Source organism: Pelobates fuscus, chromosome 9 (assembly GCF_036172605.1).
Source record: "Pelobates fuscus isolate aPelFus1 chromosome 9, aPelFus1.pri, whole genome shotgun sequence".
Taxonomy (NCBI): Eukaryota; Metazoa; Chordata; class Amphibia; order Anura; family Pelobatidae; genus Pelobates; species Pelobates fuscus.
In genome coordinates this window covers 61,477,288-61,490,906 of record NC_086325.1, presented here as the reverse complement: position 1 = coordinate 61,490,906, position 13,619 = coordinate 61,477,288, and the positions used below count along the sequence as shown (strand labels likewise).

At 44.9% G+C, this 13,619-nt stretch overlaps 1 protein-coding gene across 1 annotated transcript in view; it reads right to left on the bottom strand.

Moving 5' to 3' along the window:
* Positions 1-13,619, bottom strand: part of MCF2 (MCF.2 cell line derived transforming sequence) — a 167,807-nt gene that overhangs the window by 15,931 nt on the left and 138,257 nt on the right. Inside the window, exons 21-23 of the mRNA XM_063433524.1 lie at positions 12,792-12,917; positions 7,700-7,921; positions 6,693-6,785 (exon numbers count right to left, since the gene is read on the bottom strand). Coding sequence (XP_063289594.1) covers positions 6,693-6,785; positions 7,700-7,921; positions 12,792-12,917 — 441 coding nt within the window. The remainder of the gene's footprint in view (positions 1-6,692; positions 6,786-7,699; positions 7,922-12,791; positions 12,918-13,619) is intronic.

Below are 13,619 nucleotides of genomic sequence, written 5' to 3'. Positions count from 1 at the left end.
CTTGTTTTCAAGTATGTCCTGGTTAGTGGTTTTAATACTGTGGCTGATTAGTGTATGTCCATGTAATGTAGCCCTAGGCTCAGTAACGCAAAAGGGTTAGTCAGCCCACAAGATATGCTCGTTCCCAATAAAAAAAAAAAATCTCTTTATTTACTTTTTATGAAGATTTTGAATAGACATACAGCAGGAAAATAAATCTCCTAAATCTTCAGAGTCAAGGCAGACAATCTATGCATTTTGTGTGTAGACACACTTTATCGAGATGATCTTGATAAGCTGTATATACACACCAAACCCATAGATTTGCAAGTTAGGAGCTTTTTAACCACTATTTGTCTATTTACATTATTTTACAAAGATTTTGAATAAATAGATGTTTGTACTGGGAACGAGCAGTGGTGAGAATATTTCAGGAATGCATATTATTCTGTTTCTTTTTAGTGCTAAATTCTCCTGTATCCTGAAAAGAAACAGCCATCAATGGAATGAATTACACTACTGATATTATGACATGTGCCATGCACTAGAACATGTTGACATGTGTTAAACTAGTGATTGTGGCTAAAGTCTTTATAAGACTGTTTATGACTAGTGATGTACCGAACTGTCCGCTGGCGAACAGTTCCCGGCGAAATTAGCATGTTCGCGTTCGCCGCGGCGGGCGGACACATGCGCAGTTCGATCCGCCCCCTATTCGTCATCATTGGGCAAACTTTGACCCTGTGCCTCTCGGTCAGCAGACACATTCCAGCCAATCAGCAGCACTCCCTCCCTTCCACACCCTCCAACCTCCCTCCCAGCATCCATTTTCGATTCATTCGGAAGATGCATGCTTAGTGAGAGGAGGGAAAGTTTAGCTGCTGCTGATTAGATAGGGAAATTGATAGCTAGGCTAGGGTATTCAGTGTCCACTACAATCCTGAAGGACTCATCTGATCTCTGCTGTAAGGACAGCACCCCAAAAAGCCCTTTTTAGGGCTATAACATCAGGCTGCTTTTTTTTTTTTTCCTGTGTAATGTAATTGCAGGTGCCTGCCTGCCAGCTTCTGTGTGAGGTTCACATTGGATACTGTGCCTATTTGCCCAGTGCCACCACTCATATCTGTTTTAACAATAGGTTAAGCTTTACATTTAAAATAAATATTTGTTTTCACTGTAATAGAAGAGCAGTTGCCTGCCTGCCAGCTTCTGTGTCAGGTTGGATGCCTTGCCCATTTGCACAGTCAGTGCCACCACTCATATCTGTTTTAACAATAGCTTAAGCTTTAGATTTTAAAGAAATCATTTTTTTTCACTGTAATAGAAGATCAGTTAGTTGTCTGCAAGCATCTGGGTGTCAGGCCTACTTCAGCGTGTGCTCTGCAGACCTGTGCCAGCGTGCTTTGACAGTTGCCAATCATATCTGGTGTCTCTTTAGCGTGCTTTTACAAAGAAAAAAGGTTTCCAGTGTAAGCTAATAGCAGACAGTCAGTGTCCTTCAAGTGGCTCTGTCAGGCCTTCCTTCAGCGTGTGCCCTGCACAACCCTGCCAGCGTGCTTTGACAGTTGCCACTCATATCTTGTGTCTCTATAGCGTGCTTTTACAACCAAAATTTTGTTTCCACTGTAATAGAAGAGCAGTTGCCTGCCTGCCAGCTTCTGTGTGAGGTTCACATTGGATACTGTGCCTACTTGCCCAGTGCCACCACTCATATCTGTTTTAACAATTGGTTAAGCTTTACATTTAAAATAAATATTTTTTTTTCACTGTAATAGCAGAGCAGTTAGTTGTCTGCAAGCGTCTGGGTGTCAGGCCTACTTCAGCGTGTGCTCTGCAGACCTGTGCCAGCGTGCTTTGACAGTTGCCACTCATATCTGGTGTCTCTATAGCGTGCTTTTACAACCAAAATTTTGTTTCCACTGTAATAGAAGAGCAGTTGCCTGCCTGCCAGCTTCTGTGTGAGGTTCACATTGGATACTGTGCCTACTTGCCCAGTGCCACCACTCATATCTGTTTTAACAATAGCTTAAGCTTTAGATTTTAAAGAAATCATTTTTTTTCACTGTAATAGAAGATCAGTTAGTTGTCTGCAAGCGTCTGGGTGTCAGGCCTACTCCAGCGTGCTTTGACAGTTGCCAATCATATTTTGTGTCTCTATAGCGTGCTTTTAAAACCAAAATTTGTTTTTCACTGTTATAGATTGAATAGCAGTTACTTGTCTTCAAGCGGCTCTGTCAGTCCTTCCTTCAGCGTGTGCTCTGCAGAACTGTTCCAGTGCACATTGCCAATCATATCTGGTCTCACAGTAGCTTGCACGCATAGTACCACTAATCCCCCAAAAAATGACAGGCAGAGGCAGGCCACACCACAGGGGCCGTCGTGGTCGTGGTGCTGGGATTCCCTTTTGCCCTAGAATAATGCCCAGTTTTCAGAAGCCACGTACCCTGAACTTGAAAAGTTCTGAGGACATAGTTGACTGGCTAACACAGGACACCCAATCTTGTACAGCCTCCGCTCGGAACCTTGACGCACCATCCTCCTCCAGCTTAGCTTCAGGCACCTCTCAAGATAGCACTCACCCGCCTGCCGAAACCACCAAAACTAGCACCACAGCCACTTTACTTGGTATGTCAGAGGAGTTATTCACACACCCGTTTGAAGAAATGAGTGATGCGCAACCATTATTGCTAGAGGATGTAGATAACAGGGATATGTCTCAGGCAGGCAGCATTAAACACATGGAGGTACGGTGTGATGATGATGTTGTACCCGCTGCTGCTTCCTTTTCTGAGTTGTCAGATACAAGCGAAGCGGTTGATGATGACGATGCGTCCATGGATGTCACGTGGGTGCCCGCTAGAAGAGAAGAAGAACAGGGCGAAAGTTCAGATGGGGAGACAGAGAGGAGGAGGAGGAGACGAGTTGGAAGCAGGGGGGGGTCGTCGCAAGGAGCTAGTGGCACAGTCAGACAGCATGCATCGGCACCCGGGGTCAGCCCAACAGCACGCCAATCAACGCATGCTGTGTCCACCACCAGAATGCCGTCATTGCAGAGCTCAGCAGTGTGGCATTTTTTTTGTGTGTCTGCCTCTGACAACAGTGATGCCATTTGCAACCTGTGCCAAAGGAAACTGAGTCGTGGGAGGTCCAACACCCACCTAGGTACAACTGCTTTGCGTAGGCACATGATCTCACATCACAAACGCCTATGGGATCAACACATGAGTACAAGCAGCACGCCTACTCTAAGCCGCCATCCTCCTCCTGGTCCAGCATCTTCAGCCACGTCAACCACTGCTGTCCTTCTTGCCCCCTCTCAACCATCCGCCACTCCGTCTCCCGCCTTGAGCAGTTCCCGCTCATCTGCCCACAGTCATGTGTTTCTGTCAAGGACATGTTTGAGCGTAAGAAGCCAATGTCACCAAGTCACCCCCTTGCCCAGCGTCTGACAGCTGGCTTGTCCGAACTATTAGCCCGCCAGCTTTTACCATACAATCTGGTTGAGTCTGAGGCGTTCAAAAAATTTGTAGCTATTGGGACACCGCAGTGGAAGGTACCCGGCCGGAATTTCTTTTCACAAAAGGCAATCCCCAACTTGTACTCGATTGTGCAAAAGGAAGTCATGGCATGTCTGGCACACAGTGTTGGGGCAAGGGTCCATCTGACCACTGATACCTGGTCTGAAAAGCATGGTCAGGGCAGGTATATCACCTACACTGCGCATTGGGTAAACCTGCTGACGGCTGACAAGCAAGGAATGCGTGGCATTGCAGAGGAGTTGGTGACACCGCCACGAATTGCAGGCAGTCCTGCTGCCACCTCCTCTACTCCTCCTACTCCATCCTCTTCCATAACCTCCTCGGCTGAGTCCTCTTGTGCCGCTGCTTCTTGCTCCACATCAACGGCACCCCCCCAGCTCCCCAGGTACTATTCCACATCCCGGATACGGCAGTGTCACGCCGTCTTGGGTTTGACTTGCTTGAAAGCAGAGAGTCACACCGGACAAGCACTCCTGTCCGCCCAGAACGCACAGGTGGAAAAGTGGCTGACTCCGCAGCAACTGGATATCGGCAAAGTGGTGTGTGACAACGGAAAAAATTTGATAGCGGCATTGAAGTTGGGCAAGTTGACACATGTGCCGTGCATGGCACATGTGTGTAATCTGATCGTACAACGCTTTGTGCATAAGTACACAGGCTTACAGGACGTCCTGAAGCAGGCCAGGAAGGTGTGTGGCCATTTCAGGCGTTCCTACACGGCCATGGCTCACTTTGCCGATATCCAGCGGCGAAACAACATGCCAGTGAGGCGCTTGATTTGCGACAGCCCTACACGTTGGAATTCAACACTCCTAATGTTCGACCGCCTGCTCCAACAAGAAAAAGCTGTTAATGAATATTTGTATGACCGGGGTGCTAGGACAGCCTCTGGGGAGCTGGGAATTTTTTTGCCACGTTACTGGACGCTCATGCGCAATGCCTGTAGGCTCATGCGTCCTTTTGAGGAGGTGACAAACCTAGTCAGTCGCAGTTGTGTGTGTGCGTGTGTATGGCTGTCTGCCTGTGTGTGTGTGTGTGTGTGACAGGGTGAAGATTTCTTGCACATGGGTGTGACAGGGTGAAGATTTCTTGCACAGGGCGCCCAAAGGTCTAAGGCTGGCCCTGCGCATGGGTCACTGGCTCTGCACCAGACTTCCCTCCAATTGATCAAAGTTAAAGGATTTCAAGTGGACTGATTACAATTACAGGGCCTCTAAAGAGTCCTGTATTGTTATTTGTCGTCACTACCTTCCCGCGTCGGGAGTGGGTCATTTGCGCCCCTGCTGCCTTCCTTGCATGTGGTAGCTGTTTGTCAGGGATTTGTCAATCCATATCTGCCAAGTGACCCTATGTAGGGGTAACAGTCCCTATTCTGCTCTGTGTCAGTGTGTATCATGGTCTCTGTGGACAGGGAACAGTCTCTATTCTGCTCTGTGTCAGTGTGTATCAGGGGTTTTGAGGACAGGTGTCAATCCATATCTGCCAAGTGACCCTATGTAGGGGGAACAGTCTCTATTCTGCTCTGTGTCAGTGTGTATCAGGGATCATTAGGATAGGTGTCAATCCATATCTGCCAAGTGACCCTATGTAGGGGGAACAGTCCCTATTCTGCTCTGTGTCAGTGTGTATCAGGGGTTTTGAGGACAGGTGTCAATCCATATCTGCCAAGTGACCCTATGTAGGGGGAACAGTCCCTATTCTGCTCTGTGTCAGTGTGTATCAGGGATCATTAGGATAGGTGTCAATCCATATCTGCCAAGTGACCCTATGTAGGGGGAACAGTCTCTATTCTGCTCTGTGTCAGTGTGTATCAGGGGTTTTGAGGACAGGTGTCAATCCATATCTGCCAAGTGACCCTATGTAGGGGGAACAGTCCCTATTCTGCTCTGTGTCAGTGTGTATCAGGGGTTTTGAGGACAGGTGTCAATCCATATCTGCCAAGTGACCCTATGTAGGGGGAACAGTCCCTATTCTGCTCTGTGTCAGTGTGTATCAGGGGTTTTGAGGACAGGTGTCAATCCATATCTGCCAAGTGACCCTATGTAGGAGGAACAGTCCCTATTCTGCTCTGTGCCAGTGTGTATCAGGGGTTTTGAGGACAGGTGTCAATCCATATCTGCCAAGTGACCCTATGTAGGGGGAACAGTCTCTATGCTGCTCTGTGTCAGTGTGTATCAGGGGTTTTGAGGACAGGTGTCAATCCATATCTGCCAAGTGACCCTATGTAGGGGGAACAGTCCCTATTCTGCTCTGTGTCAGTGTGTATCAGGGGTTTTGAGGACAGGTGTCAATCCATATCTGCCAAGTGACCCTATGTAGGGGGAACAGTCCCTATTCTGCTCTGTGTCAGTGTGTATCAGGGGTTTTGAGGACAGGTGTCAATCCATATCTGCCAAGTGACCCTATGTAGGGGGAACAGTCTCTATTCTGCTCTGTGTCAGTGTGTATCAGGGCTGGGCTTTGAGGACAGGTGTCAATGTTAGGTGATTTCTGCCCTTTATGGATTAAAAGCAGACTCTGCATCAACTGTGCAATTTTCCATGGGAGTTTTGCCATGGATCCCCCTCTGGCATGCCACAGTCCAGGTGTTAGTCCCCTTGAAACAACTTTTCCATCACTATTGTGGCCAGAAAGAGTCCCTGTTGTTTTTAAAATTCGCCTGCCCATTGAAGTCAATGGTGGTTCGCGCGGTTCGCCGGTTCGCGAACATTTGCGGAAGTTCGCGTTCGCGAACCGAAAATTTCGGGTTCGCGACAACACTATTTATGACTGTTCACTGGGTTGTAGGAGGAAACAGCCACAGCAAGTTATCTTTATGCAGCTGAATCCACATCAATTAATTCAATAGCTAGGAGGTTCATTGCAATGCATCGCACCCATATATTCCTATATCCAAATGCTCTCATTGAACTGCAACTACATGTTATGACCAATCAGCCACACACAGATTTTGTATGGATAATGGGTTATAATGTCTTTACCAGTGGAGTGGGTTTAAAGGGTTTAAAGTCTGGAGAGTCCTCTAGTTTTTTACCATACTGCTTACAAACCACAGGGGCTTTATCTATAGCCTGCTAGCAGTGACATGGTGACATGTTTGGTCTACTCAGTGTACAGTTTACAAAAAATAAAATACTTGTTTTAATACGCTGCACAATTTCTAACATGACACACCTGCACAACATAAACCTCCTCTCGTCCGCTGTACCAAATTTCGAACTTTCGATTGTCACCTTTTAAATTTTCTGTGATACCCACAGCATTCATCTGGGGGGAAATAATAAGAATATAACAATGTTATAATTTCAACATTCTCTTGATAAATATAGAATATACCCTGCTCGACGTGCAGCCAACACTACAATACAAGCCAAACTCAGTGTTTGCATATAATCTGTCTATTACTTCAAACTGGAGATTTTCTCATTAATACGAACATGTACAATCTGTCCAGGCAATCCAATGACAGGACTGAAGGAGCACAGCAGCTGTCTTATATTTGGGCCAAAAGGCTAAACAATTTTAGCAAACTATTAATGCATAATTACTACGCTGATTAAAGCACTGAACTGTTTTTTTTTTGTTTTTGTTTTTTAAAGTAACACTATAATTTTAGGAAAACAAATCTGTATTACTAACGCTATAGTGCTCTACTTTGCATTCAGTTTAAGCCTCCCATCTGAATTTAAATAAAAATGTAAAATAAAAGGGCTTTACTCACCTTTTTTTCCCCAGCGCTGAGATCCAGGTTCTGCAGCCGCTTGATTTGCCTCCCACAACGTCATGCCAACACTTCTTCTAGTCCAACAGTGGAGCATAGGAGGACAAAAAGCACATGCGTAGCCAGCGCAGCGATCCTCCAATCAAATGGAGGTTAGCTGTGAGAACCGAGTTCGAAATCACTTCTACGGGCTGTCGGGAAGACAGCCAGGAAGAGTGTTTTTAACCCTGCAATGTAAGCATTGCCGTATCTACTAAAGGCAAGGTTTTACATTGCAGGGTTAACACTGAAATACCACTGCACCCAGACCACTTCATTGAGATGAAGTAAAAACAGGCACATAAGGAAACAAATGGAAATTATAAATTGGTATTTAATGCCAATTGTAAGTAGGTTGGTAGACAGACTAATGGATGGATAGACAGACAAGCATACTGTGCTAATACAGTATTTGACCTACCTTCAAAAAGTGCTTGAAACTATATGAAGGTGTTTTATTGTGTCCATCTCCAGGATCTTCTCGTCTCTTACAAAATACAATAGCTCTCTCATATAAAAACAGATGTCTTTGCATTGGCTTGAAACGAGCAAGTTCTTTCATTTTTGTGGGGCCTTTTTTGTGTGTAATCCATACACTAAAAGACCCCTGCATCAGTATTCTCCCTAAATCATGTATGTCTCCCTGTAGAAAGGAAACAAAGTTACTGTAAAAAACTGTAACTGTAAAAAAATAACTGTAGTTTATTACTGGTGTCCAAGAAAAGGATTACTATCTTCAATGTAAGCAATCGCATAGTATTAGCATTATCATATCAATTTTATAGGATATTATCAAATTAGGACCTGCTGAAAGTATTTTGACCAACTGGTAGTGTAAACATTGAAAAATAATAAGTTTTTCTTTTACATATATATATATATATATATATATATATATGATTATGCATCTGTATAAGTCATATGACTTGATTTGGATGATCATGCATGGGTTGTTTTTTGTTTTGTTTTTAGAATTTTTATAGGTTTTGCACGAAATAACATTTTTACAAACACAAAAATATGCAAGCTCAGATTATCAATATATCATTTGAATTTTCTCAAAGTCTTTGAATAATTGCCCCGATAAGGATAAAACTGGTATTGCGGGGCCGGGCCGCCGAGCGGAGCGGTCGCAGGGGAGATCAACCCCGGCAACTAACAACCCATTCAGCTTGTACAACCAAGATTTTGATGATCTATCTCACCCATAGCTGCGACCCTCGATGGGAAAAGGCTACCGGAACCGGGGAGAGGCTTGCTCCTGAAGTTTTAGTCCCCTTGGGGGAGATCTCTGCTACCTCAAGCGGGACCGCCCTGGCGGTGAGTGGAGTGGACGGCCGCCGCTCCACTATCCTGCCGAACGGAGCCCAACAGCCACGCTGCCTCTGTGCGGACCTGGTCCCGTTCCCCCCCTCTGCACCTAGCAAGACTCACAAGGTAACCGATGACGAATGAGCATTGCGGGTCCCCAAGTAGATGACTACCGTCAGAGGCCGAAGGGAGACGAAGAGGGGCGATACTAAGTAAATGGCAGCACAGCAAACACCGCAACCGGCACCATGCACCGAGCTATCTACTTACCGAACGAGCCAAAAGGCCGGAGCCTGGGGCGCAACGCTGAACCCCCCCCCAACATATTAAGCAACATCATCCACCTAGCAGTGCCTCAAAACGATACCCCAAGACTACGGACGGCACGGAACTTGCACTGGCGGACAATGATCAAACGGAATGAAAAGGACTGTACATCTCTTAAGACCCAACCGCACGGAACATACCCGCGATGTGGCAGCACACCGGCCCTTCATTTAGGATTCTTCCATGCCCAGCCACCGCCGCAAGGCAGTATGTACCGCCACAGCTGTCATGGGCCGGCTCAGAGACACTCCGAGACGCTAACTATCCTCTATGCACTAAGGTGATCGGATATCCCTCACTGTGATGGTGTCACTGAACGATTGGGAGCTGCTGTTCTTATTATTGTCTTTATTTTTATTATTTTCTTTAGCACTTCTCATATCACCGACAATCGCTTTTATACTCTCACGCAACAGACATGTCCATGCACACACACGGGGGCTCCTGCTTCTGAGGGCTTGGGGGTGACTGACTTAAGCCAACGACTCATTCTACCCGCAACAACCTGTTTATATAACTGAAGCCTACTCGACTACCGTTCCTGTTATTACATAACAAAAGGGGAAAGTATCTCATTCAACCACGCTTGATGTAATTATATATGTCTTTTTCACACTGTCGACCTGACTTGGAGACACATTAGAAGTATTACACTCTACATTCTACTTACCTTAAGATGCCAGCGTAGCTAAGTGGAATTACTTGTACTCTTACTTTATGTTTTTCAACCGTTATTATACAAGCACTGATTTTATTTAGCATGCATGTTCTCCATAACAAACGCAGACTAAGCGAGTAAATTTAATTGTAATGTGTAACTGATAGTATACTATGTTTTGTTTATGCAAATATAAAAATTGTGCACTGTTCAAATGCCATAAATGTAACATTAATGTGATATATCTATGCTCATGAAAGCTATTGTGGCAGAGCGAGCTGTCTTGTCTAACCATGCACTCAAAAATAAAGAATTTAAAAAAAAAATGGTATTGCTAGCAGAATGTCAACTTCTGACTTAACGATAACACAAAAGACTGAAAGAACTGCTGGCGTCTTGAAAACCCGGTTAATTGTCAAACTATTTAAAATAATGTTGTCTCTTTCCCATGTGCCTGGTGACTACTGTCACATTTACAATGTGATTACGGTGCTTACAGTGTCCCCTAAAGACTATGGACAAGGTATTTGTTTTGGTTTGCACACACATACAAAGAATTGTATTGGTCATTCCAGGGTTACAAATAATGTGCTTTAAAATAGGACTTTACAGTTTGTTTTTGCTCAATATCTCTTAAAATGTTATCTTATCTAAACTTTAACAAGATAATTCAAAGAAAATTGTCCCACGGTCTCAAATGCTTCATTATTTTTGTTTTTTGTTTTTTTTAATTACCAACTTTGAATTTTTTATTTTTGTTGTGCATATGGGTTACAACAGTGCTTGCATAGCCACAATAGCTGTAACAAGCTCTACGTCACATCAACATGGCTTATATATATCTTGCACATTTTTGTTTTAGTATACTATGACATGCTAGGTTAATTATGCATTGAACTTCGAGTAACAGGATAAGGTACAGTTATGCTTATAATGTGATTTGCAATCTTGTGGTACACCGATAAATGAGGAAAAAGATTAGCAAGTTTTACTCGCAGGTTGCGGACTGAGGGTGAAGACCCAGAAGAAAATGATATACTATTGTTACATTAGTTTGCAAGTTAAGTAAATGTCGGTCATGACAGGTAGTTTAGGCAGGTCTAAATTGAATGAGCATATAACATTAGAACAAAAGAAACTAGAACCCGCTGAGTTAGCCTGGTGCTGACTATATTTATCATTATGTGTTGCTAGCTAGCTTAAGTCCGGTTAGGTCTCATGTTGGATGGGCCCTTGAACTAACACACATAAAATTAAAATTAAAATAACAGCAGAGCTAGAGAGCTGCTGGGTGCAGTCATGAACGTGGAGCATGCCAGCATGGGTCCCCATTGTACCTTACTGTATGCTTGCTATCATGGGTGTATAGGGGTCCCTGCGTATCTGCAGTAAAATCAGCAGAGGTGGAGAAGGAATTAAAAAGCAAATGATAAAATAAAAAGGGAGAAAAGAAAGGAGACACAGGCTCTGCTTTACAGAATGTGTGGTAATGCCAGTCACAGTCAACCAATGCCGCTCAGCGGTCTTTTGCCTGGTTCCCGCTGCTCTGCTCTCCTGCCCTGGTGCGTCCAGTCGCAGATTAGGGAGGGTAGGTTGTTACCAGTGTAAGTCCCAGGTAGGAGGTTGTGCTAGTCTGTAGTCAGGGATCCGGCTCTCCATGGCATGTAGAGTTCGATGTAGGGCTGGGGTCTGTATCTTGGCAGTTTTCCCCTCTGTAATGCCGATGGCTTCGCTGGGCTCAGTGTCTTGCGCGCTGGTAGAGCTTTTGCCACAGATGCGTGTTGCCGTGCCCTCTGGAGCTTGCGTGGGGTAGCGTAGAGTTTGGCGGTCGGAAGGGAGCTAATCAGTGGTGCCCTCCCACTCCGGGCCCGTTGCAGGGCCGGCACCTTGTGGCCGCGGACTCGGGGGCTATTGAAGGCAGAGTCCTTCCCTTTCGGTGTAGGTCGGGAGATCCTGGGGTTGGTGGTGTGCCGCCTACCGCGGATGGGTCTCCGCCTGAGTGGCCGATGCACTGGGGTTGATCCCCTGGTGGCCCTGGGCCCAGATGGGCTGGTGTGGAGTGTCTTGGGCTGTGGTTGCACGGCTTCGCCCGAGGGCAGCCTGGTCCCACTCCAGTCCGAGTCGCCATGTTGGCCCCCTGCACCCCCGCTCACTAATAGCTGGAGTCGCTTTGCTTTATGTCGGGCCGCAATCTTAGCCCAGAAGGCCTCAAACAGCTTGTCTAGGCGGGTATCAAGGGAGTCGAGTGTGTTGGGGCTCCGTAGTGGAGGCCCAGTTTGTCCACGAGGTTGCTTGTCCGCCATTTTGGTATCGTGGACTGCTTGCAAGTTTGGTGCTGGTAGTGTCCTCTGGGTCTTGCCAGTCGAGGCGTTTGGGACCGGGATAACCCCCACCGGTCCGAAGGGGGGGGGTAGTCATTTGCTGCGGGTGCTGCTTGCGGTTATGGGTTTGGAGAGCGGCCGCCTCTCCGTTGCCCTGCTTAGTATAGGCCCCAGGCCTCAGCTCGGTCATTCCTGCGTTTTTTCCGGGCATGTGTGGTATCCCCTTGTTCGCCATTGTTCACAGAGTAAGAAGTGGTGAGTGGGGGGTCAGGTTTGTCGAGTTTGCCCCCGATTTTAGCAAGTAATTTGCCTGAGGCCTGGGAGCTCTCGTTTCATGCGACTGCACTGCTTCCCAGTCAGGCCACGCCCCCCTGCTTCATTATTTTTAAATTCCACATTGGTTATTATACAACATAAATATTCCATACCTCCCAAAACAGATGGCACTTTCTCATAGTAACTGGAAGAAGTAATTAATGCATCATAAATTCAAATCTATAAAAATGATACCCTAAGCGAAACAGATGTACCCCACAAACGCTGCAGACTGCACCTTAGCTTGAAGCAGTATACAGTTGGAAATCTAGTTAATGTAGTTTCTACACGGGCTTCTAAAGCAACACCGAATACTCTTGCGAATAAAATTAATCATTGATAAGTAGTAGAGAATTGAAACATTGGTAATGTACAGTATAATAAATGTTTCATATCATAAAAGCAGTGAATGTTTGTTGGAGATGAAATGCTATTGGCATAGAATTGCATTTTTGAATCAACATAAGTTGTGTCCATGCATTAGATATAACATGACAATCTGCTGAAATGTCCTTTATTTCTGTAATTAAATATTTAGATGTTCAAGGAATCATGAATGAATTATTGATAACTATACTTACATTGTAACCTGTTATAGAAATCTGATGCATTGAGTCATTCACTGATTTTAATAAGTCTAACATAGATACCAAGGCTTCTTGCAATTCCTCGATTCCTTCGGAGTTGATGCTGTACTTCAGTAATTCCTGTGAAAATTAGACTTTTTTATAATATAACGAGGCCACAAGCAAAACAAAAGCGGTCTGATTTTGGACTGACATAATCTAACAATTCCCCCCCCCTCCCCCCATACTATGCAAAATGTATTGACTTGTGAGATAGAAATAGATGGCATGGACAACATTATCCAGCCCAGTCTAGTTGGAATTCTAATTTCTATATTAGCTTAAATATTGCTAGTCAGATCTTAAATCGTATTGCAATGACACAGAACACAAAAGTAGTTACTAAAAAATGTGCCGTGACAGTAATTGTGGATTACAGCAACCCCTCGACCTTTTAAAATCAGGAACCCATCAGGCATTGTGGTTCTAAGCTAATTTGCTTGAAGGAAAAAAAGGGACAGGTCCCGAAGGGCATAACATAAAAATGCAGCAAAAATAATTATGATTGGCTTAATTTGGACATGTAAAGAGGAAATACATTTCTCACAGGCCTATGTCTAAAGAACCCCAAGAGGTGGAGACAGCAATGGTCAGGCAATGTAATTAGGCATACAGTTTTTAAATGTGTGTATCATGAAAATGTCAGAAACCACAGGCTTTATTTGCTAAACATTAAACTGTAGTCAATGGAAGACTAAATATCAAAACGTAGGCATCGCTTGTAAATTAAAAAAAAAAATACTTTAGCTCAGCTTTAGTCGCCACTTGTGTATTTTAGCCTGT